The 23,863-nt window shown below is 22.4% G+C and overlaps 4 protein-coding genes across 4 annotated transcripts; 2 read left to right on the top strand and 2 right to left on the bottom strand.

The window, feature by feature from the left end:
- Window positions 1–724: 724 nt before the first annotated feature.
- LOC128952456 (uncharacterized) lies at window positions 725–1,496 on the bottom strand. The gene is made up of 2 exons (XM_054297857.1): window positions 1,423–1,496; window positions 725–1,272 (listed from the first exon to the last, which is right to left on the bottom strand). Exons 1-2 carry the CDS (start codon window positions 1,457–1,459, stop codon window positions 758–760), a joined length of 552 nt encoding a protein of 183 aa, XP_054153832.1. The 5' UTR covers window positions 1,460–1,496; the 3' UTR covers window positions 725–757.
- Window positions 1,497–2,484: 988 nt separating this feature from the next.
- LOC128951275 (17-beta-hydroxysteroid dehydrogenase 14-like) lies at window positions 2,485–4,374 on the top strand. Its single transcript, XM_054296525.1, has 4 exons — window positions 2,485–2,527; window positions 3,025–3,055; window positions 3,797–4,010; window positions 4,090–4,374. Exons 1-4 carry the CDS (start codon window positions 2,485–2,487, stop codon window positions 4,372–4,374), a joined length of 573 nt encoding a protein of 190 aa, XP_054152500.1.
- A 6,785-nt stretch (window positions 4,375–11,159) lies between these two features.
- LOC128953051 (uncharacterized) lies at window positions 11,160–14,627 on the bottom strand. Its single transcript, XM_054298548.1, has 4 exons — window positions 14,461–14,627; window positions 13,894–14,028; window positions 12,255–12,982; window positions 11,160–11,516 (listed from the first exon to the last, which is right to left on the bottom strand). Exons 1-4 carry the CDS (start codon window positions 14,473–14,475, stop codon window positions 11,237–11,239), a joined length of 1,158 nt encoding a protein of 385 aa, XP_054154523.1. The 5' UTR covers window positions 14,476–14,627; the 3' UTR covers window positions 11,160–11,236.
- A 6,889-nt stretch (window positions 14,628–21,516) lies between these two features.
- On the top strand, window positions 21,517–23,179 carry LOC128951707 (uncharacterized). Its single transcript, XM_054296962.1, has 3 exons — window positions 21,517–21,547; window positions 21,865–22,827; window positions 22,899–23,179. The coding sequence occupies exons 1-3, from the start codon at window positions 21,530–21,532 to the stop codon at window positions 23,169–23,171; spliced, it is 1,254 nt and encodes a 417-aa protein (XP_054152937.1). The 5' UTR covers window positions 21,517–21,529; the 3' UTR covers window positions 23,172–23,179.
- Window positions 23,180–23,863: the final 684 nt, after the last annotated feature.

The raw sequence follows: 23,863 nt of genomic DNA, 5'->3' as shown, positions 1-23,863 counted from the left end.
ATCGATATATGTGTTATACAAGCGCTGCGCTGAACTCGGGTTAGCGGCTTCTGAAGGCTGCACCGGCCGTCCAACTGGTCATTAAGGTAGAGCACTCGCCAATCGCGTCCAGTTGTTGAAACCAATGATCGGCCGATTTGGCCGATATAGTCGGTGGTAGCGTTTTGTGCGCCACCCACTCACCAGCACCAGTATAGTTGTATGAATTGTTTATTAAAGCACAATTAAATTGTATAATAATATAAACTTTATTGTTGATTATTAATATTAGTTAACAAATGTAAAACACTAAGTAGAATACATGTTGAGTAAAAACTAAGAGAATCCTCAGTCTAAGAGACTGGGCACAGGGAACTCATATATAAACTAAGTATACATAACCCAAGTGTCAGAGTAAAACTAAGTGACACATAAAACCAAGAGACATAGTAGGGTTCGGTTGACTCTTATATAAACCTTTAGAGGGGTGTGGTATGGCCATCATGGGCTGTCCTGTACTAACCAATTATATAATATAAACTACAAAACTATAATATATATGCAATATATATTATTATGTTTTAATATTTATAATTATCATAAATGATTATATTTATATTTTAGTAAACTAATAAATAAACGTTTATTTAAAAATAAATATAGAAAATTTTTAAAAAATTATTTTATAATATATTTAATTTTATAATCTATAGCAATTTATTTAAATAACATTTAATTAATTACATTTTTAAATAATATTTTTGATAAAATATTTAATTTATTTTTCTTCCAAAAACTTGATAATATTTTCAACTAATGCATTATCAGTATACAGTTGACTATACATATTATCCAACCGTTTTGTGCTGAGTTGGGCCAACTTATCTACCGATGCTCTGCCAACCAGTTCTTCCACTTTTTTCATATTGGTTTCCACACTATGAGTGTATCCAGAAATTTTTGATAACCTATCTTTGTTGACATTGGCCATTGTGGTGGCCCCCTCTTTTAGACCTTGTTTAATTTTTTCTTTCAAATCGGGTAATTGTTTATCAATTTGTTCCAATTGTTGTTGACCATCCTTTGTACCAGGGTCAGCTTTTTTCGTATTGTTTATCATAGTGTCCATTGTAGTCAACAGGGTATCTAATTGTGGAAATTTACAGTCAGGACAGTCCCATTTCCAGCCTCCCTCTGTATCCCAGACATCAAAGTGCAGATCCTGTAATGTTTTCAACAGTTGTTCCTTATCAACATTGTTGTCGATGGCACCGGGAGGCATACAATAAATTGCTAGATTAATTTAATATAATTAAAATTAATATTATAAGTATAATTATTAATAAATTTATTTTTTAAAAAACTTTCTCTTTAATTAGTAATTACAATATTAATTTTTAAAAATAATTTTAAAAAGACAACAATAAATAATATGATACTTACATACTATTAATAATAAAAATGTGATCATTGAATACATAATTGATTTGTTTAAATTAAATATTTTTATTGAATTACTTTAATATGAAATGAAAAAAATAATTAAATAATATCTAAAGAGCGTATAATATTTATACATATAAGTTATCACTAATAAGTAAAACATGACAATTATCAATTGATAATAAATAAAGATATTATTGTATTACAATTAATTAAGAATAATAATTTTACATATATGTTATTATAAAATCTTAGTACTTTAAATAATGTATTTTATCTATAAGTGAGTAACCATTTATTAATTATTGAGATCAAAAAACAATATAAAATATTATTTTATCATTAATTTATACCAACTGTACGCATTTATATCAATATTAGATAAATTACTAAAATAGCTTTAATTTATAGCTAAATATTTATTAATTACTAAAATAGTACAATAGTTATATAATGTACTCATTAAACATTGTCATAAGTAATAATTTATAACATTAAATAAATGTTTCTGTATATTTAACATTAATTTTTAAATGCAAATTATAAAAACTATGCATAAACTACAGGTATATACACTGTATGACTATACTATGACAGCAAATGTTTAAATATATTTGAAATAATTTAACAAATTATTTAAATACTAAATACACTAAAAAATATATACTAAAAATATTACAAATAAACATGCACAATTATGAAGTTTTGTTGTTTGATAACAATTATTATAGTTAAGGTTTGCCACCACAACAATGATATCCAGTCGCCGATTATTATGAACATCAGTTCATATCACAGCACATGACACACAAATAGCATATCGTTGCGGATAAAGTCAACGGACCATTAGTTTTCATACTTGTTCTGTATATCAATGGTCAACTGCATTACTACATCCAGTTCCTCGATTCTGTACACTTCACGCGCTTTTTTAATCACGCAAAGCATGTAATCCCAGAGCGCGCAACAAAAAACGCATTCATTTAATTCCAGATTTGCTACAAAATCCAGTTCCCGGAAATTCCCAACTATCCCGTGCGTTGTCCATACATGTGTCTAGTGATGGCTGCAAATCATTGGTACAGTTGTGATCCGTTATGTTTACGTAATAAATGACAGTTGGAACAAATCTATATTATAGACAGTCAGTAGAAAATTATTTGCCCCAAACCCATCTCCACCCACCCAACCACTTCCTAATTCATACTCACCCCAAACTAACCTAACTAAATAATAATTAATAATAAAACTAACATTTTATATATGTATAAATGCATAAAAACAATACTTTTTTACTGGCTGTCTATAATATAGATTTAAGCCAACGAATAATATAATAACTTTTAATATAATTTTTTTAATATTTTTTATGTGTTATTTTATTTAGAGCTAAAATCATTATACTATAACATTTTATATCTATAATACAATTATGTTATAATTAAATTATATAAAAATATATCATACAGTTTAATATAATTTATGTAAAACATTAGTTGAGTCTTAAAGCATTTTAACATTTATCGCACCAATAGATTAATAACTAATTCTATTTTTGATATGAGTTTTATTTTAATATGAATTTTATTTTATATGTTGCAGTTGTAAGCACTGGTATATCGAAGCATCAAAGGTATGGTCAGTGCTATACCTTATATAGGGATTTGAGACAATAGATTGACCCATAAAATAGTCAGCAGTTATTGAAAAGTAATAAAGTTACAGAAAGTGAATATTTGCTATTATTAGCAAATATATTGATTTTATATTTATTTGTTAATTAATTTATTGCTAAATTTTAGTGCAATATTTCTAAATATAAAATATTTTCATAATAATAATTTATTTTAAATTAAGTTTGTTTTGTGTACATATGCACCCAATAGTTAATAATTTGCTAGTTCAAATTATACTCTAAACTATATAGTTGATTTTTATATCTAAGAACAACTTATATTACTAATAACTAATAATATGTTTTTATAAAATAAGTTGATATATTCAAGTTTTTTACACTTACACCAAGGTTATATGATTTATTATAAATAATATACAGTTTATTAAGTTTTAATAATAAATACTATATTGTATATAAAATATATTATTATATATAGTATTTAATCATTAGATATAGATATCAATTTAATTGTCATATTAGAATAATAATCAATATAACAATATTTTATTTTTATTGATAATAATTTAAAAATAAAAAATATATAAATAGTTGTTTAATAAGCAATATATTGTTAAAACTTAAATAATTGTTTAAACATAATTATCTAAACACTTTCTAAACAAATATGAACTATATTTTCAGTTTATATTATTTGCTAACAATAACTGTTATATTATTGTTTGCAAACTTAAACAGTGCCGATAAAGACGATGTCTATCGAAATGTTGGCCAAACTCGTAACTTCACGGGAAAGGTAGTACTGGTAACCGGCTCGACATCGGGTATCGGTGAAGGTATAGTCAAATTGTTTTCGCATTTTGGTGCACACGTAGTCATCACCGGTCGGAATGCTACTGAACTAAAACGCGTGACCACTGAGACACAGGCACTATCACCCCTTAAACTACAGGTTAAACAAAACCCCTTAAACTAAAAATATATTATAAATATTTTTTATTAAATATTATTTTTTTTATTATTATTAATAGCCGTTAGCCGTGTTGGCCGATGTGACTAAAAGCAATGATTTATCGGGACTTTTGAATGAAACAATAAAACAATTTGGAAAACTTGATGTTTTAGTCAACAATGCCGGTGCCGGTACTTATACCAGTGCCAGGGCTCCAGATTTTATGAAAGTATTCGATAGAGCAATACTGTTGAATCTGAGATCGTATGCAGAGCTCAGTCATTTAGCAATACCTTATTTAGATGCAACTAATGGTACAATTATTAGCATTTCCAGTATTTCATCAATGGTTCCCGTAAATTGATAACATTTTTTTCATATATTGACTTCAAGTTCTTAACTTTTATTTAATTCAAAATTTATAGAATATTAAATAATTTGAAGTATTTTTTTAATTTGATTTATTTAGACTCCATTAGGACTACCCTATGAAGTGGCCAAAATCGGTGTCGATATGATGGGTCGTACACTAGCCATGGAGTTGGGACCTAAAATCCGAGTCAACACTATTAAGTATTTAAAATCATAAAATTTAATTTAATTATAATTATTTTTGAAAATATAAAATTTATGTTGTTTTAATAATTTGTGTTTTTTCTAAATATTTGCTATTAATAGTCCCGGTTTAATATTAACTAACTTTATGGGTCATTCGACACCCAATGGTACCGATCCACACGATATAACTAAACTATTAAAAGAAGTTATTGAAAGAACACCATTGAAAAGGCCGGGCCAACCCATTGATATCGCCAACGCTGTCACATACCTGGCCTCTAGTGAGGCTAGTTTTGTGACCAGCGCTAATCTGGTAGTCGACGGAGGTTTGGTGTATAATGCAGGCGGACTTACCCCTCAGTAATGATTTTAATATAATTGTTTGAAATTACTGTTAAACAAATTATATACATTATGTTTATAAATAAAATATTATAAAATCAAATAATAATCAATAAAATAGATTACAATTATTTCTTAGTACTTTATTAAATAAAATAAACATTTGTTTAAATAATTATTTTTACATTTTATAAATTAATATATTCTATATATTACTTAATTTAGTAGATATAATTTTATATATTTATATTATCAATAATTTATTTATTTTTAAAAAAACTGTCGTTTATCATCTCATTGAATATCCATTTTTATTAAACATTTCTCTCTCTCTCTCTCTCTCTCTCTCTCTCTCTTTTTTCTTTCTTTCTTTCTCTTTCTTTCTTTCTTTCTTTCTGTATTCTCTTCCTCTGTATATTTAGACAAATTTCAATAATAACACAAATATATTATCAAAAACAGTGATTATGATTAAACAAATTAAGCTTAAAATTTCTAATGAGATTTTCGGACAACCTTATAATTTTAATGTAAAGTTTATCTATATATTCCATTAGATTTTAAAGTATTTAGAAATTTACAGTTTGTAACATTTAAATAATATTACTATTAGTTAAAGTTTAATATTAATTGATTTGTAAAATGGATATTATATAAAAAATAAATTATTAAATTAGTTTTTAATTAACTTTACAATCTATTTACAAATTAATAAATTATATTTTATAGACTTTTAATTTTAAATATAATTTTACTTAAATGTAATATTCCTTTTAATTAAACAAAATTATTCATTTATTTAAATAATTATTTTGAATTAAATACAATTTTTATAGTTTTTCTATTTTAATATTATAAGTTGTATTGATTAATTACAAACTTCATTAGAAAGCAATATAATGTTATACAATATACAAAATAATAGGAGGAATTTTATTATATTCATATAACTATAAAATATTTATAAATTAACTTAAATTAATTACTGCTTAAAATAATATTTAAACACTTAATTAATAGTAGAATTTATAAGCAAATTAAAAAATTTATAATGAAATGTCATATTTTATGATATTAGAGTACATAATCAATACAAGTTTTAAAAACTTTTTGTTATTAATTATCTAAATAACTAATTTTATTTTTTAAACCATTAAAATTATACAGATTTCATTAATAGTATGAATCGTCGACCAAATATTGATAAATATTGATATAATTCCCAACTATTCATTGGAAATAAATTCAAACAATATATGCCAATAGTGGGACCCGAGAGGTACTCGACATACATAAGCAGTTTGTATCGCATATGTAGTGAAATTGCAGTATTTCTTACAAGATATCTATGTAATAGCTTACGTGGTTTATGAGCCTCTTTACTAATCCGAGTACACATTATATTCAAACTTACTATTAAAGACAAACATGCAGTCAATATAAATACAAAATATATTGATGTGAATAATGAGCTATCGCTATGAAATGATGTGTACAGAGATAGCAATATACCGGGCGTTACAATAAAATATATGACAAATACTATGTATTTAAATAATCTATTAAAATCATAGATTATTTTACACAAATTTCTATGCTCTCTCACATCAATCATTACTTTTAATGTATTATATTTAAGCCATTTATTAGACGAGTTAATTGTATGAGACATACGATTATAGATTTCCCGAAATTTTAATTTTGCAAACATAATTATTGCTGTTAACATTAAATTTCCAATATATACTAAACTATATGTTTCAATATAAAATACTAAATTTATTATCATTGAAACAATTGCTATTAAAATTTGCATATTTGAGTTTTCATCAATAATTACAAGTATATATGCGTAAAGTATAAATGCAATATTAGTCATAATCGAGATTATAATTAATGGAATTATTATAAAATTCATAATTAAATTTGATTTATAAACTAATTGTCTCAATTCTCGTTTGTTTAATCCATATCTTAAACAATTGTATTTAACTTCATAGATATATCGCAAAAAATACAATTTGTGTGTCCACTCGTAATAATGAATTAAAGATCTGATGTAATAACAAGCAAATGAAAATATACTGACGAGAGAAGCCATTAGTTTAATATTTGACAATTGATAGGTTGGATCACCTAATAAGTCACAAACTGATTGCTATAATAATATAAGTATTTATATTAATTTAAGATAAATACAAAATTCAATATTTTTGTCTATATATCATACAATACTCACATTATTGAACATAAATATTATAGCATATTTAATTGAATTAACAAGCAGAATTAAATCAACAATCATTACAATTATATATCGATTTCTATTAGGTTTATTGAATAAATAATTGTCCATGCTAGTTGTGATAGATATCCCAAATAAATATAATAATTTTTCACATTTTTCAATTGTTGGCCGAATCTCGTAATAATTTTTGTTATTTAGTCTAAAAATAGTATTCATGATAGTTTTAAGATTAACTTAATTAAAAAAATTAAATTGCAGTATTTTTAGCTAATTTATTAGATAATGTTAATTATTTAAATTAGTAAATAACTAATAATAATTATATTATCAATGTATTTTAGTATTAAATTTATTTTACTAACTATTATTATTAAATTATTATCATATTAGTATCATAACGGAGGTTTTGTAATGTAATTACTTTATAAAGTTTTAATATTATATTTAATTGCAATGTTTTTATGATAAATAAATTTAGTTTTAAAAATTTATATCTTAACAGATGTAATAGTATATACTGTGTATAACGTGGGAATTATTTGTATGAATTAAATAATAGCATTAATTTTTATAAATATTATAATATAATATATTTGATATTATTATAAACAACATATACAGTAGTAATAGTTAATTATAAAAGCAATTTTATTTAAATATTGTATAATAAAATATTTCTATAGTTATTGTATGATATGAATAGAAAAAATCAATAAATTTATTCTAATTATTACTAATGAACACTAAATGAAACATTATATATATATATATATATCAATCTTATTATTAAACAATATATAATTTTTAAATATAGTAGTACTTAATTAATATTTTTACAAAAAAAATCAATTTATTTCATATACTTTATTAAACAATTAAAACAATTAACTTTAATATATATTCATTTTGGTTTATTTTCTAGTATACAAAAGTTTTTATTACAAACAAAATTCTGGTAAATTTCCTCTTTTGTTTAATTTCCAAATATTTTATAAATTTTATCTTCCATGGAAATTCCCAGGAAATCTATTTTCACTCCATAACCATCTATTGAATAATAACTCATAGATTATATTATTATGTTTGCAAAATACATTTTATATTAAAATTGTATATTGAATGGTATTGTCAAATAGTATTTTTAAATTTATTGAATTCACAGTTATTATTAAATGAAATTTTATGCTAAATATTTTAGTTTTTCAATTTTTTAATTTAATATAAAATATTTTTTTCTTTAAAATACTAGAAAAAATAAGTATTTCACGGAATTATAATTTTCAATAAATTTTTATTGTTATTAGTACTAAATTACAAATACTAAACTATATTTATCTAAAATAAATAGAATATACTGTAAATTATAAATGAAATAATTATAGCTATGATTGACATATTGTTATAATTAATTACTAGAATATATGATTAAACAAATATTTATAGTACACTATTAGCTGTTATTGTAAAAAATTAATAGATTTATTAATAGCATAAATTTTATAATCAAATATGATTTATAAGACAATGAGATACTTATTAAGACTATATTTTACATTAATATATTGTGTAAACAAATTTTTATTTTTGTAAACAAAAGTTTAAAGAAATATTATTGTTATTTATGTTATATATTAAACAGTTATTTATAGAGAAGTTATAAAGTATATAAAATTTTTGTTGTTTTTGCAAAATTTTAAAAATACAATAGAAAATACAATGTCTTATGTTTTCTTATTTATCGCATGAATTTTATTAAATTATTTTTAATTATATCAATTGGTACTTTTTATAAAAGCCATTAATAGTTTTTTTTAAATAAGTAAAACCAAAATACAGCGCAAATCCAATAAATTTTATTTTCTTTTAAAAAATATTGATTTAAAAAATAAATATTAAAAAGCATTTATTAATTACATAATTGTCATTTGAAACAAATATACAGTATTTCTTTGTTTCAAATTAATTAATTATAACTTTTATAAAAATAATTTGCTTATATACTATAAAATTTGTCAAAAAAAACTTTATTATTTATTACAACTAAATGTTACAAACTGTAAATCATTAATTAATATAAAATCTAGTAGTATATATAAATTTTAATATTTATATATAATATTGTGGTCCGAAAATCTCATTAGAAAATCATTATATTAAAACTATTTAATATACAATTGCTTGATATTATTATTATTATTATTATTATTATTATTAATGTCATATTTAAACAGTTTGCTGTATATTATTTGACATAAGTCTAACAAAGTATACTTAATGAGATATTTAACGACCATTTTTTTTGATTAAAAATTATCCAAATTTTTTATGACTTTAGTTATGACAAAGTTATAATATTAAAATTTATATAAAAAATAAATAATTATCTTTTGAAAGTATTATATTTACACATGTATAAAAAAAATTATTAATTTATAACAATAAGATTTTATTCTGTTTAAGCATAATTATAATGGATTATTAAAGTCTAATGTTGTAAAAACTGTAAACTATTAATAAGTGTAAAGTTTACCTAAATATAGACAACAGATTTTTTTATTTAATAAAGTGGTCCGAAAATCTCATTGAAACTAATTATAAGCTTAATATAGCTTAAAGGTTAGTAGTAGTAGTAAAAGTAGTAGTAGTAATAATAATAATAATAATAATTAAAAATTATTATTAATGAGATAATATACGACCATTTATTTTTAAATACATAATTAACTTTTTGATTTACTAATTATTAGTTTTATACTAACAACAGACTAACAAAAATTGTTTCGATAATAAATTAAATGTTTAATACTTTTTATTATTATTTTAAAAACAAATTTATGCAAAAATCGCTCAGAAAGTGATCTCATAATTACTACTTTTTTCTATTTCTAAAATTCTTATGTTAGACCACTTGTGAGCGATTATTATAGTATTATATGATTTCATACATAATAATAATTATTATTTTTATTGACTTTACAGTTTGATAATTATTATTTTTTTAAATGCAAATAGTCTTAAACAGCGGCGGCGATGCTATTAATTACAATTATCGGGTCAATAATATGTTTGATTTAAAAGTGACCAAGGACAATGTTGTAGATAATTTTAAACTAAATAAGATTGTATTGATTGGTCAGATAATTTACATTAGACCGTAGATAAATTTTAAAAATAATAGTCTACGGCAATTATATTGAGCCAATCATATAATTAATTAAAAATGACCAATGAAAATATTATTTAGTTTAAAATTATCTACAACTTTGCTCTTGGTCACTTTTAAATCAAAAGTTTCGTTGACCCGATAATTGTAATTAATAGCATTAATAGCTCTCTCTCTCTCTCTCTCTCTCTCTCTCTCTCTCTCTTAAAAAAGTATAATGTGATACAATGAGAATTTCAAACAATTTTGCATAATATAGAAAAAATAATGTTTTAAATTACAAAATTTAGTGCTAAATTTATGTTTATTTATACATTAATAATCAATTATAATCAACACTAATTAATAATGACTGATTAGAAATAAATAAATTAAGTTAATTTGTGATATAAATAAAACTAAATATATTTCATTTTCTATTTATATTTTATTTAAAATTAACTTTTGTTTATTTTAACACAATTAAATAAACAATTTTTGTTTTTTATTTTAATATATGATAATAAAATATTAAATTATAATTTTATAAGTCTATTTTATTAAATAGATATTTATTTAATATTGTATTTTTAATATTTTTATTTAAAATTATATTGCAATTGCATACAATTTTATTTTATATATTTTGCAAATTAAAGTCAATATAAGTGGACATACATTGTTCATACAAAGCAAATAATGTTTTATAACATTAGTTGTAAATTCATTTATAAAAAACAATATTTATAATACAATTCATTGATTGACAAGATATAAATCAAATTAAAAATCAAAAATAATAGTATTTTTATGCGTATTAAGGATTAGAAAATTTGAGGTTATTTTTAGTATTATTATTTACAATTTATTTTAGTTAACTGTTTACAAATTATATTAAATTGTGCGGTTATAATATAGTTAAAAACATGTTAGACATTAGCCTCTATTAATTTGTGAACCGATATCATAGTTAAGTAAAGCCGTATTGATGACCGGCGGACCCCAGTTTTCCAGAGGTTTGGCTGAACCATCGTTTAAATTAGTATAAGATCTCAATATAGGAGTATCCCAATCGCGGTTAACGGGAATGTTAGTTACGGGAGCATTAGTACGATAGGCTACTGGTGCTGATTGTCGTGATACAAATGGTGCCGGTACTTGATATGACTCAGATGAGGAACTGGATGCATAGCTCAGACGAGATACAGGTTGACCTCTATTTATAAATAATAAATTTTTTTAAAACTAAGTATTATTATTATTATAACATAAGTTATTAGTAGTAATATTAAATAATAATAAAGTTAACATGAAATTTGAAAACACGTTTTATAAATTATGTTTCTTATTTTTAACTATAGATTAATTATTAATCAATTTGTTAATAAAATTTGTTTTTTTTTGTTTTGTTTATAAATAAATGAAACATAAAATTGTGTGGAAATTTAATCCACATTAATCAATAATTATATAGATTATCAATAAAAAAAATGTTTTAAAATTTAATAATTTCCGGTTTGGTTAACATATTAATTAAAAAAATATAACTCAAAACTAATATCGATTTATGTCTGATAAGTTGTCATAAAAATAAAACAAATTATATAAAATTGTTATAAATTAAATATATAATTATGTTTATAATAGCACATATAGGAAATTAAACAAATAATTTTTTAAAAAAATGTTTTTACACTAATTAAACAAAAAAATAATAATAATGTTTATTTCAATCGATTTAAATATCTTAACAATTTATTTATAAATGCAAATAAATTTGAAAAAATATTAATTATTTACTATAAACTGTTATATTAAAATTTGTTGTTTGAATATAAAATATTTTTTATAGTAAATTATTTATTATTAATTATTATTTATATATCTAACACACAAACACTCTATGCATGCAATTTAAATAAACGGCACAACAAAACTATTGCTATGTGTTTACCCCTGAGAGCCTATATTATAGTTGAGTAAAGCAGTGTTAATAACGGGTGGACCCCATGTCTCCTCCTCGGGTCGGGGAGTGGTCGCCAAACTTGCGTATTGTCTCAATACGGGCTGAGAATTCATTGAAGGAGCAGATGCCGGTCGGACTACTTGTGCTGGCGATCGGTATGTTTGTAGGGTTGGCTGAGATGATTGATAAGAATTGCCACTGTTTGAGGACAGGGATGACGAGTAAGACGAAGGGCTCGAGTAAGACGATGGGTTTGAGTAAGACGAGGGAGAGGACAGAGATGATAGACTGCCACTGTTATAGCCCTGCGATGGTAACACTTGCCGCAAGGTTTGAGTCGACGGACGATACGATGATTGGGTCATTGGACGGACATTCAACTCAAGGTATCCGCCATCGGATGAACTCGAGGCGGGTCTGGAATAGGATTGTGGTGCCAATTGTTGTGACGGTGCCGGTCTGTAAATCTGTGGGGGTAGAGTTTGTGGTGGACGGTATGGAGCAGCGGTTGGTGCCGGTGCTGATCGCGGAGCCGATCCGCCGGCTGGCGAGTCGTCTTCAATTTTGAAACCCTCTTTTCCTGCCGAGTATTTCACAATACGTTGCTGACCATTGGCATCGGTATAACCATAAGCTCCTCTAACTGTGCCATCAGCTCCACGAGTCTCCTCTCGGAAACTCTGACCTGACGGACCTTTGCCGGTGTCGTAACCAAACTGATAGTAAAAACAATTTATTATTTTTGTTTATATGTTATTCATTAATTTAAATGTTATTTCTAATTATTAATAAACATATTATTATAATTAAAAAAATTTATTATAAAATTTTAATTTATAAACTTTTATTTAATTAGTTTTTTCTTATAAAATATTTTGTTTATTTGTTATTTGTATGACTATTATTTAGTAAAAATAATTTTAAAAATATTATATTCAATAGCTAATTGTTTACATGTCAAACAAATAAATTGGATTTCATAATAAAATTTATGCAATTTTATCACTTTTTTATTAATTAAAAAATAAATAATGAATAAATAAATAATGAATAAATAAATACTGAATAAATAAAAAATTAATAAACATTGCTTTAAGTGATAAAAAAATATTTGTATCTTTAACTAAACGATTTGGTTATCGGATATATTTGAATACAAATTTTGTACGAAATTCTAGATTTATGTATAAAATATAATCAATAAAAAATATCAATTGAATAACAAAACAAAATTTTGTAACACTTTTACTTCAAATCTAATAATTTGAAAGAAATTAATTAATTATGAAACCAAAAATTTTGTTTGCATAACTCATTTTGCCTAAAGATATAAAAAATTGAATAATTAAAAAATCAATACATATTTTTTATCACAACATTTTCAAATTAAATTTGTTTGTTATCTTAAAATTTTATTTGTTATATTTTTTGAGGCAATAATGTATTAATTTTATTTTTATTTTATGTTTTGGGGGAAAACACATGCCGTTGACAATAATTAGTTATCTATTAGTATTAGTATTATTATTAAAAATGATTTTTTTTAATATAATAGATAACTGTGTTCTCATAGATATGACAACACAGTATATTCATGATAATCAACCCTTGAATAACTATGACATACCTTGTAATCCCCGGCCAAATCGGCTCCAATGTTAACGTAGTGAACCTGTGCGGGTGGATGTGGTGACGGTGTTGTACTTAATGTGTTTGAAGGAAATTGACAATAGACTGTCACCGTTAATGATAAACACAATAACTGTTTAAATATAAATAAATTATTTATTAATTAAAATTATTTTTTTTAATTAAGTAGTCAATGATTCTTACAATTTTATTTAATTTTATATAAAATTGTTTATATTTTAAATCATAAACTTTTAAAAATTTTAATAATTTGTTATTAATATTTTTACAGTTTACATAATAATTTAAATGAAAATTTTTAAAGTAAGATTAGTAAGTATTATATATGAATATTTACATAATAATTATTTAATGTTATTAAATAATTAAATTGAGATAAAACAATTCATTTAATAATTTGATTAAATATAAAATGTTTTTTAAATTTATATTTTCTAGCAATATAGAATATTCAATAAAATTATAATTAAAATAAAAATTAATTATTAATAATAAAATAATAATTAACATTTACTAATAATTAAAAATATTAATTTGTACTTACTAATTTGAGAAACATTTTTTAAATATAAAATTAAACTGCTATTATATAACAAACAAATTCACTTATTATAAGAAACTAATTGTTGGGACACTAATCGTCCAGAAAAAGTGAAAAATTAAATAAAATTTCTTTTTACAACTAAATGCTTCACTTTAAATACTAACAACAGTTTGGGACATATAGTCACTGTTATCTACCAGTGCTGGCGGTCGTCAAATGAAATGAAAATTCTGCAAATATTTTATATAATATATTAATACATCAATATATTTGTAGGACTTGTCGGTTAACACTTTTCCTAAACTATAATATTATAAGAATTTTAATATAACTTCCTTATATGTATTATAAATATATATATATATATATATATATATATATATATATATATACTGTATATATAAATGTTTTATGTAATATAATTATACAAAAAAATAGAGACACTATTCATAATAAATAAAAAAAGTTAAATAAATTTAATTTAAATTCAAGTCAATAATGCATTTATTATGCGGCAATACAGTAGCTTTTTTTTAACGGACAGGGAGTGGCCTTTAGGGTGTCCATCAAATCCAGTTATTTAATACTACTTTCTTTCCAAACGGTGTGTGTGTTATTTGGCACAATTAAAGTTATAATAAATATCCAAATATGTGTTTTATACATAAGATTTAATATTTACTGTATATTATTATAAATTATAATGCTTTTTAAAAATTACTTTTAAAAGAACAACTATTATAAATATTAAATTTAATACAATAGTTTATTGTAAATAATATTATTATTAATTTAATTATATATGCTATAAATAATATTAAAAAGTCTAATGCCATATTTTTGTATGTTTAATAAAATAATATAAATTCTAAATGAATATATTTTTTTTTTAAAATAAATAATAAACTATTTGATATTTTGTTTGAATATTAATGATAAAAGTAATTATGTCATTAGATAAATAAAATAATCATTTTTTTATTTAAGCTTTAGCTTTAAAAAATTTATTTTCTACACAATGATGCAATATATGAATATAATTTCTTATAAAATATAACACTAAAAAAACTGATTAAATGCTTTTATATTTATTGTTTCTAAAGTTAAGGTTATCTTTTATGCTTTAGATAATTCTGTAAATTTTATTTTTCTAATAAAGAAAGATATAAATTAAAAACTTTAAAATACGAGTCTTAGTATTGTATTTGACAATATATTGAAATAAAAATTATTGTAATGAAAATATTTAATTTATAGATAATATTACTTAAAAATCATAAATTTAGTTTTATTAATTAATTAATTAAATATAAATAATGATATAATATGAATAATAAATACAGTATTTATTGGATAATGTTAGAAATATAACAGAACATAATATTTTAAAATAAAAACAAAATATAATATAAAATTGCTTTTTATATATATATATAAATATTATTTTAATTCATATAATATGCGGAAATTGGTTATTATTTTCTATATTATTAATAATATTAAATATCACTATAGTTTTAAGTAACTTTAACGTCTATTTATAAAACAATAATCAATTTATATTTACAAATTGGCACAATGTAAATTATATACTTTATTTATCTTATACAATATATCATGTGTATGCTTGATAGTTACAGTACTATAATTATTATATTATTGCATTAATATTACATATCAAATTAAATAATATATAATTTTTCTAAAATTATAATTCAATTGTTTGTATAGTTTTAAAAAATTAAAATAATGATTACTTTTGCAGATAAATGATTATTTATAATGTAATCAATTACATCATATTGATTGCTAACAACAGTTTGACTACCGTTTTATCTTTCTCTCCCAAATCTAGGCATAACTTTCACTTTTATTATTAAAATATCAATAAATATGAGTGAGTTGTGGTCTGACTGGGACTTAATGGGAGAGTGTGTGAGAGCTCATGGCATTAACCCAAATGCTATTCATATACACATATAATATAAAAAGTAAATCATAACTTTTCAAAATATTTTTATAGATATGCTTAATATATATGTAATATACAGTATACCGGTATATCCGGCTCAGCCCTAAAAGTTCCAAATATTTTTCATATATTAAATATTGTAAAATATATCTACTGTTTTGCCTGTATTTTGCTTGTATAGATGTTTGCCAATAATTTTTTAATGTTTCTTAAAATTATACTTATAATCTGATTACTAAATAACATAATAATAAATTAACATGCCAATTTATTAGTGATACGTGTGGTTATCTTATTTAAATTATTTAAAAATTTATTATCAATATCCAGGAACTATAGAATTAGCAATAATAAAGAAAAATCAATATATATATAAATATTTATAATTAGGTCAAGTTTTCCATAAAATTTTGGATTTCACTCAAACTATAAGTTGCATATAATTTGTAATAAATTAAATTAAACAAAAAATAAATTTGAAAATATAAATGATATTTATAACTAAAGAAACAAAAAAGATAACAAAATTATTAGTTTTTAAAGTAACAAATAATTTTTTTTATTTGAATATATGGCGCCATCATTTAGCTCTAATACAAAATATATTTAATAAAAAAAAATATTTATTGTTAATAAAATTTAATTTGCATCTGAAAAAATCAAGGCTTGTATTATACAAGTTGTATATTATATCCACAGTTTTAATAATGTTAACAATAAACAATAAAAACATCTATTTTATGTACAATATATTTACAGATACATATAAATTTAACAATAATGTTGGATTAAAATGCTAAATACAAATTATTTATTTATTTTTAAGCATTTGTTAATATTTTCTATATTAATATTATATATATGTAGCAATATTATATATTTTTGAAATATTTTTATTATATAACTCACCCATATATATATACACTAGTTTAAGTATTTTAATAAATCAACACAATTACATATTAGTGGAAAATCATTGATAGTAATGAAAAACAATTTTATTAGAGAAAATAATTTATATATTATTATAATAATTAGGAAATTTTTAACATTTTCACTGAAGTTTTGACCAAATATTTAGATAAATTTTGGCTATCATTCAGATTATTACGATAACATTTACGTGATTGTCGTGCACTACAAATTAAATGATCATGGACAATTTAGTACAATATAATACATTATTCACTGTTGATCATGGTAAAGTTAATAATAATACTACAATAAATATTCTAATAAATATAAAGTAATTGATATTTTCTTAAATATTATTTATGGTATAAAAATATATTATAATCTTTTTATACAGTATTAGCATTTTAAGTGTTAATATAGGGTATAATAGTTAAAAATTTGTTTTAAGTATACTATAACAATAAATTTTTAATTATTATATATCTTATAATCTTAATAATAATCTTATAAATTAAAAATTATTATTAATAATAATTGTAAATATTCATTATGTTATTTTTTAAATATTTTGTTATTTATTTATAGACAATTATTTTACTATAAATAAATGCATAATTATTAATTAATAGTTTTTAATATTGCAATTGAAAACAACAATAAAAACAATGGACTTATTTGATATCTCAATTAAATCAGTCAATAACATGGATAACCTCATAAAACTTTACATTTCAATGACAAAGTCATACAATATAAAGCAATTTATTTGTTAATTATAATCACAATTAAATTTTACACGTGCATATTCTAAATATTCATTAAATACCCTGAAACAATATATTCTAATGGGTGTTAACAAATAAAACAAAAATTTACTATTTAAGTATCAAGGTTAGTTTAGTTATCAGACTAATTTACACATTATGAATTTTTTAATAATTATCAAAAACAATATAATAGATAATAATCGAAAAATTATGAACTTTTAAATTTTTTTGAAAGTTAATTATTAATAAAATAATTATTTAAATTGAAATATTAAATTAAATTAATTATTTAAAGTATTTATAATTATTATATTATATTTGAATTATATTTAGAATTAGCTCTAATAATAACAATTTTATTATATTACAATATTTCGTTTTGAATGAGTTTAAATATTTAAGATATTTTGTGTGTTTATTTATTACTAATAATTTATAATTACTTACAGCATTAAGAAAATAAAATAAAATAAATTCAGTTCAACTAATTTTGCAAATAAATATATTTTATTTAAAATGTAAGATTTTATATAAAACTTAACATTTATGCTTAATTATAAGTAAAATATAAATTAACATTAATAATTATTTAAATCATATATATTAATTTAATTTAGTTTAACTGATAATTATTATGTAGGTTTTTATGTAAAAATAATATAAATTATAATATTTGTAGTAAACCTTGATATTATTTTAGACTTTCAATCAAAATGATTTAAATTTATTTTAAAAATTTAGCCATTTGTGATCTAATTTTTTAAAGATATAATTAATATTATTTCAAATAAAATTATATAATATTCCATTAATTAAAATTTGTTCATATAATATAATAAACAATCAATAAAACAATGTGGCTTTTTTATAACGATTATAAATTGATTTGCATTTATTTAACTGTCAAATAACTTATCAATTTGATTAATAATATTTTTTTCTACATAAGTTATATAAATCAATGTCATTATTTAAATAGTAATTTTTATTATATATATATATATATATATATATGGAAATTCTTGATAAATTTTATTTATTATTTTCCATTTACATAATGTTGAAAAATATGTCAATTTACAAAATATCTTTTAATCAAGTATTTATCGTTTTTAATTATTACATTAATAAAGAAAATTACATTTTTAATATTAAATTTAAATATTTATTGAAGTTATTAAATTTATACAATTAATTTTTAAACTATTCTTATAATCTTATTTTGCAAACAACAAATTTTAATTATAATTTTATTTTAAATATTTTTTAAAAATTAATTCAAATAGTGTCGTATTTAAATTATAATAATTAGAAATATTTGTATTAATACTGGTATAATGTAAATACAATATTTATTATATGAAGTCAGAAAATGATTATTTCTTATAGTTTAAATAATTTCAAATTATTATAATTTAAATTATTACTATAAAATTATTTTGCACATTATTAGACTTTTGTGTATTTTAATTATTTTTTTCATTTATAGTAATAGTATTTTTTATTATAAATAATGTTAACTTAAATAGACATCTACTGTATCTTAGATTTATAATAAGGAAGTATTAATTGATAGCTTATGTCAAATTGTATTTGAAATCAACTCAATTTTTATATACTGTGACTTATATAATATTAATGTATAATATTTAGTGTTAGTATTAATATTTTTTTTTATTTAATAATCTATAACATAGTCTATAATCATGATTTCATATAAATTAGTATTTTCATTAATAATAATATTTTAAAACTGTATAATAAAACAGCATTTAATATAACAGCAAACATCAATGTTATCATATATTGTTTAGGATTAAATAACTAAAATTTGATAGAAACACAACTTAATAGTATTGATGTTTCATTTATACATTTGATTAAAGTTTGATTAATTTACTTATTTAAAAACTTTATATTCAATTATGGTAATAAATATTAATTTGTATACAAAAATTAATAACGATTATCAATTGTTTATAAAAGTAAAATTGTTTTTATTTTAAAAAAATATTAATATTCAAATAACATGCAAATATTATTTTAAACTTAATTGATTAAAATTTGTTAAATTAATTTAAACTGTTAAATAAATAAAACTATATTAAATATAGAGAAATTTAATTTAAAGATAAATCACAAAATAATTTAATTTTCTAATAAAACCTTTTTTCATACGATTTATTTTTGTTTAATTTATTGCAAAGTTCTTGATCTAAATAAATGTATTGAAATTGATTTTAAAACAACAATAAAAATTAATACATAATAATCTTTATCTTTAAGCAAACGTATGTGACATTCATATAAATCTATGGGAAGTTTTCATTTTAAAGTTTTTACTGTATATACAGTTAATATAAGTTCAAAAATCATGTTATAATTGATTGAAAAATTGGCTCAAAATTCCCAAAACCTTTTTTCTAAAATAAATGAAAATAAATCTATTGAAAACAGTTTTGTAAAAAGTCATATAAAATAGGATTAATAAATATTAAATGAATTCAAAGTTAACACCAAAAAATTATTTGATATTTTATATAAAATTATATATATATATATATATTGTAGAGTATACTGTATAAAATGTATTGCTCTTAATATACTATTTAAAAAAATAATTACAAGGCGTGTACTCTTACTCTAAACACTTGTGAAGGCTATGCGATGGAGAGTTAGTTGCATACCTGAGCTAAAGACAGTGAGAGAGAGAGAGAGAGAGAGAGAGAGAGAGAGAGAGAGAGAGAGAGAGAGAGAGAGAGAGAGAGAGAGAGAGAGAGAGAGAGAGAGARAGAAAGAGAAATTGAATTTTTTGGATAACGAGGTTATTAGGAAATAATAATAATCAAGAAAAATGTTAAACAAGTTTATATTATATTTCATTACTATTAGATAGTGGACTCACCTTTTTGTTTAAATATTATATACAAACAAAATAACAAAAAAAACTTTTTCTCATTTGAAAAGTTTAAGTTTTATATATAATTAATATACAGTATATATAATAATTAATATCAGATATTGTGGTTCACATCGACATTGAACATAAAAGTTGTAGTTGTGATTTCATTTTTTTTTTAAATTTAACTATTTATTAGTCATATAAATGTATATATAATTTATTGTACATCAGATCCAAACCGTTAGTTTCATTTTTTTATCTAACATTTTTGTTTCAGTTCACTGTTTTTTGGGACTTAACAGTGAATTGAAGTTTTTTATTGTCAATTTTATTATTAAATTTATATTAAAAAAGTTTAATTTTTAAAACTTTCTGTTACCAATATTTAAAATCTTTTGTGTAATTTATTTGTATTATCAATAATTTAAAAAATACTAAACTAATTTTTATTTATTTATTTTAGTGGTTAATCTTAATTATCAAAAGAAATTATTATAAAACTTAATTTTGATAATGTGGTCAACAACAATAGTGAGTGTTATTATAATTTATATCAATATATTATGTATTATGTATTAGTTATTGTAATTACAAAAATATAAATTCAATTAATGAATTGAATTTTTTTAAATTCTAAATTAAATATTTGATAAAATAGTTAAAATATTGTATAAAATATATAATAATTTTATTTATATAAATATTTTACTAACTAATCTGATAAATGAATAAATTTTAATAACATAATTATGATTAAAATAAAATTACAATATTCTTAAATAATATTATATAAATTAAACTTTGCATTAAATAATTATTTTTTTTTATTTTTTAAAAATTTATTATAGATATCAATAGTCGTGTTTGTGAGCTTCACATCAGCTCAATTACCCAACTATTTTCAATCAGGCAGTCCAGCCCAAGCACTTGGCCGACCAGCTCAGTCACAGCCGAGTTGGCAGTCAAGTGGTCCAACAAGAAGTTGGTTCAGTGGACCGGGCTTTCAATCATCCTCTCCAAACTATTCTCAATATCAACCATACCGTCCCTCAGCTCCGGCAGTACCCACTGTCTCGAGCATCCCTTCACCGACTCTATCAGCCCTTTCCGGTTATAATAGATTCCAATCTCCTTCAGCACCGCAACCATCATCTCCCTCGTGGTCTCAATGGTCGGGAGCTGTTAACCGATTCTCAGGACTCTCTCAGCCGTCTCCTTCTTATTCAAGTATTCCTAGGCCTGCGGCGCCTCAACTTACAAATTATGCCCGTCCAGCACCAGCTCCCATAGCACAGTCAGGACTATCAGCCAATCCATCATTCCTCCCGCAGCCCCAAAATCCTTGGGGAACGCCAAACAACGTCCAGTTTACAGTTAACCATCAAACGCAACAGCAGGCAGCACCAGCTCCAGCAGCGGCTCCGGCACAGTCATGGTCTCCACCATCAGCTCCAGCACAGTCGTGGTCTCCACCATCACCTCCGGCACAGTCATGGTCTCCACCATCAGCTCCGGCACAGTCGTGGTCTCCACCAGCTCCTGCTCCCCAAGTCTACAGTCCACCCGCACGTCCAGCTCAGACATGGTCAGCTCCACCACCCACTACTAGCTCATGGTCTGCACCATCTGCTCCCTCTCAGTCGTGGACAAGTCAGCCATCAGCTCCCACATGGTCACCACCAGCAGCTGCGGCCCCTCAACCAGCAGCTCAGCCCGCATCAACTTACCAAAGTCCACAAAACTCTCAAAACATGAGACCCGCACCCGTACACTACGCCAGTATTGGTCCGCAACTTCAGGGCGACTATAAAGTATTTAATGTTTAATTTAGTTTTTTTTAAAACTATAATTAGTATATGTTTTAACTTTGCTATTAAAACAGTTTGGTTATCACACGGGAGACGGCGGCAGTTTTAGAGAGGAAACCCGTTTGCCCGACGGCACTGTTCAGGGAGCCTATGGTTTTACCGACGCCGACGGCAAACAGCGTATCGTTAGATACACGGCCGGCAAAAATGGTTTCCAAGCCAATGGTGACGATGTGCCCAAAGCGGCGGCACCAGTGGCCAGTCCTTCCGGAGAGACCTCAGCTCCGGCATCCGCGACCATTAATGTCGATGAAGGCGCTGCCTTCAGAAGCTTTCAACAGGGATAATGTCAGCAACTATTGTGACGTGAGGTTCAACGATAACATTATTATAGTTTATTTTCATTAATTTTTTATAAATCATTTATAAATGATTTAACATAATTTAACATTGAAAACAATATTTTTATATTAATATTATATATTATTTAACTATTTCATTATGAAAATTTAATTTCACATAATTATTTTCATTTAATAAAATTAGCTTAATCATTATTCTATGTATTAAAATAAAGAGAAAACAATTTATTAGTTAATTAAAAAGTGATTCATTATATTGATCTATTGTTTTAAATTTTTGATTTGGATTAATAAAATATAGTATTATAAAAATTATTTTCAAATATATAACTTAATGACTAATATGTAAAGTGTCTACAATATAATATTTTTAAATTTTTTATAAATATTTATTTAATTTTAATTTATATATAACATTATTTTCAATATATCAAAAGTGCACATAAATAATACTATTTTGATTTTTACAATAATTTATTGATTTAAATTAAAATTAGATAATATTGTAATTTTATTTTTAATAAAAGTGAAATAATTAATTCATAAAACAATATAAACATAAATGGTATGTAATTTTTTTTATATAAATTTAAAATAACACATAAATATAAATACTATAAATATTTTTAGTATAATAGTTAATGATTAAATAAATTAAAAAATCATGAGAGAAACTA

Source organism: Oppia nitens, unplaced genomic scaffold (genome assembly GCF_028296485.1).
Source record: "Oppia nitens isolate AA-2021 unplaced genomic scaffold, nextdenovo-longstitch-racon4-pilon3 scaffold1_pilon_pilon_pilon, whole genome shotgun sequence".
Lineage (NCBI taxonomy): Eukaryota > Metazoa > Arthropoda > Arachnida > Sarcoptiformes > Oppiidae > Oppia > Oppia nitens.
Note: the sequence above shows the minus strand (reverse complement) of the source record. Positions and strands in the feature narration are given on the sequence as shown.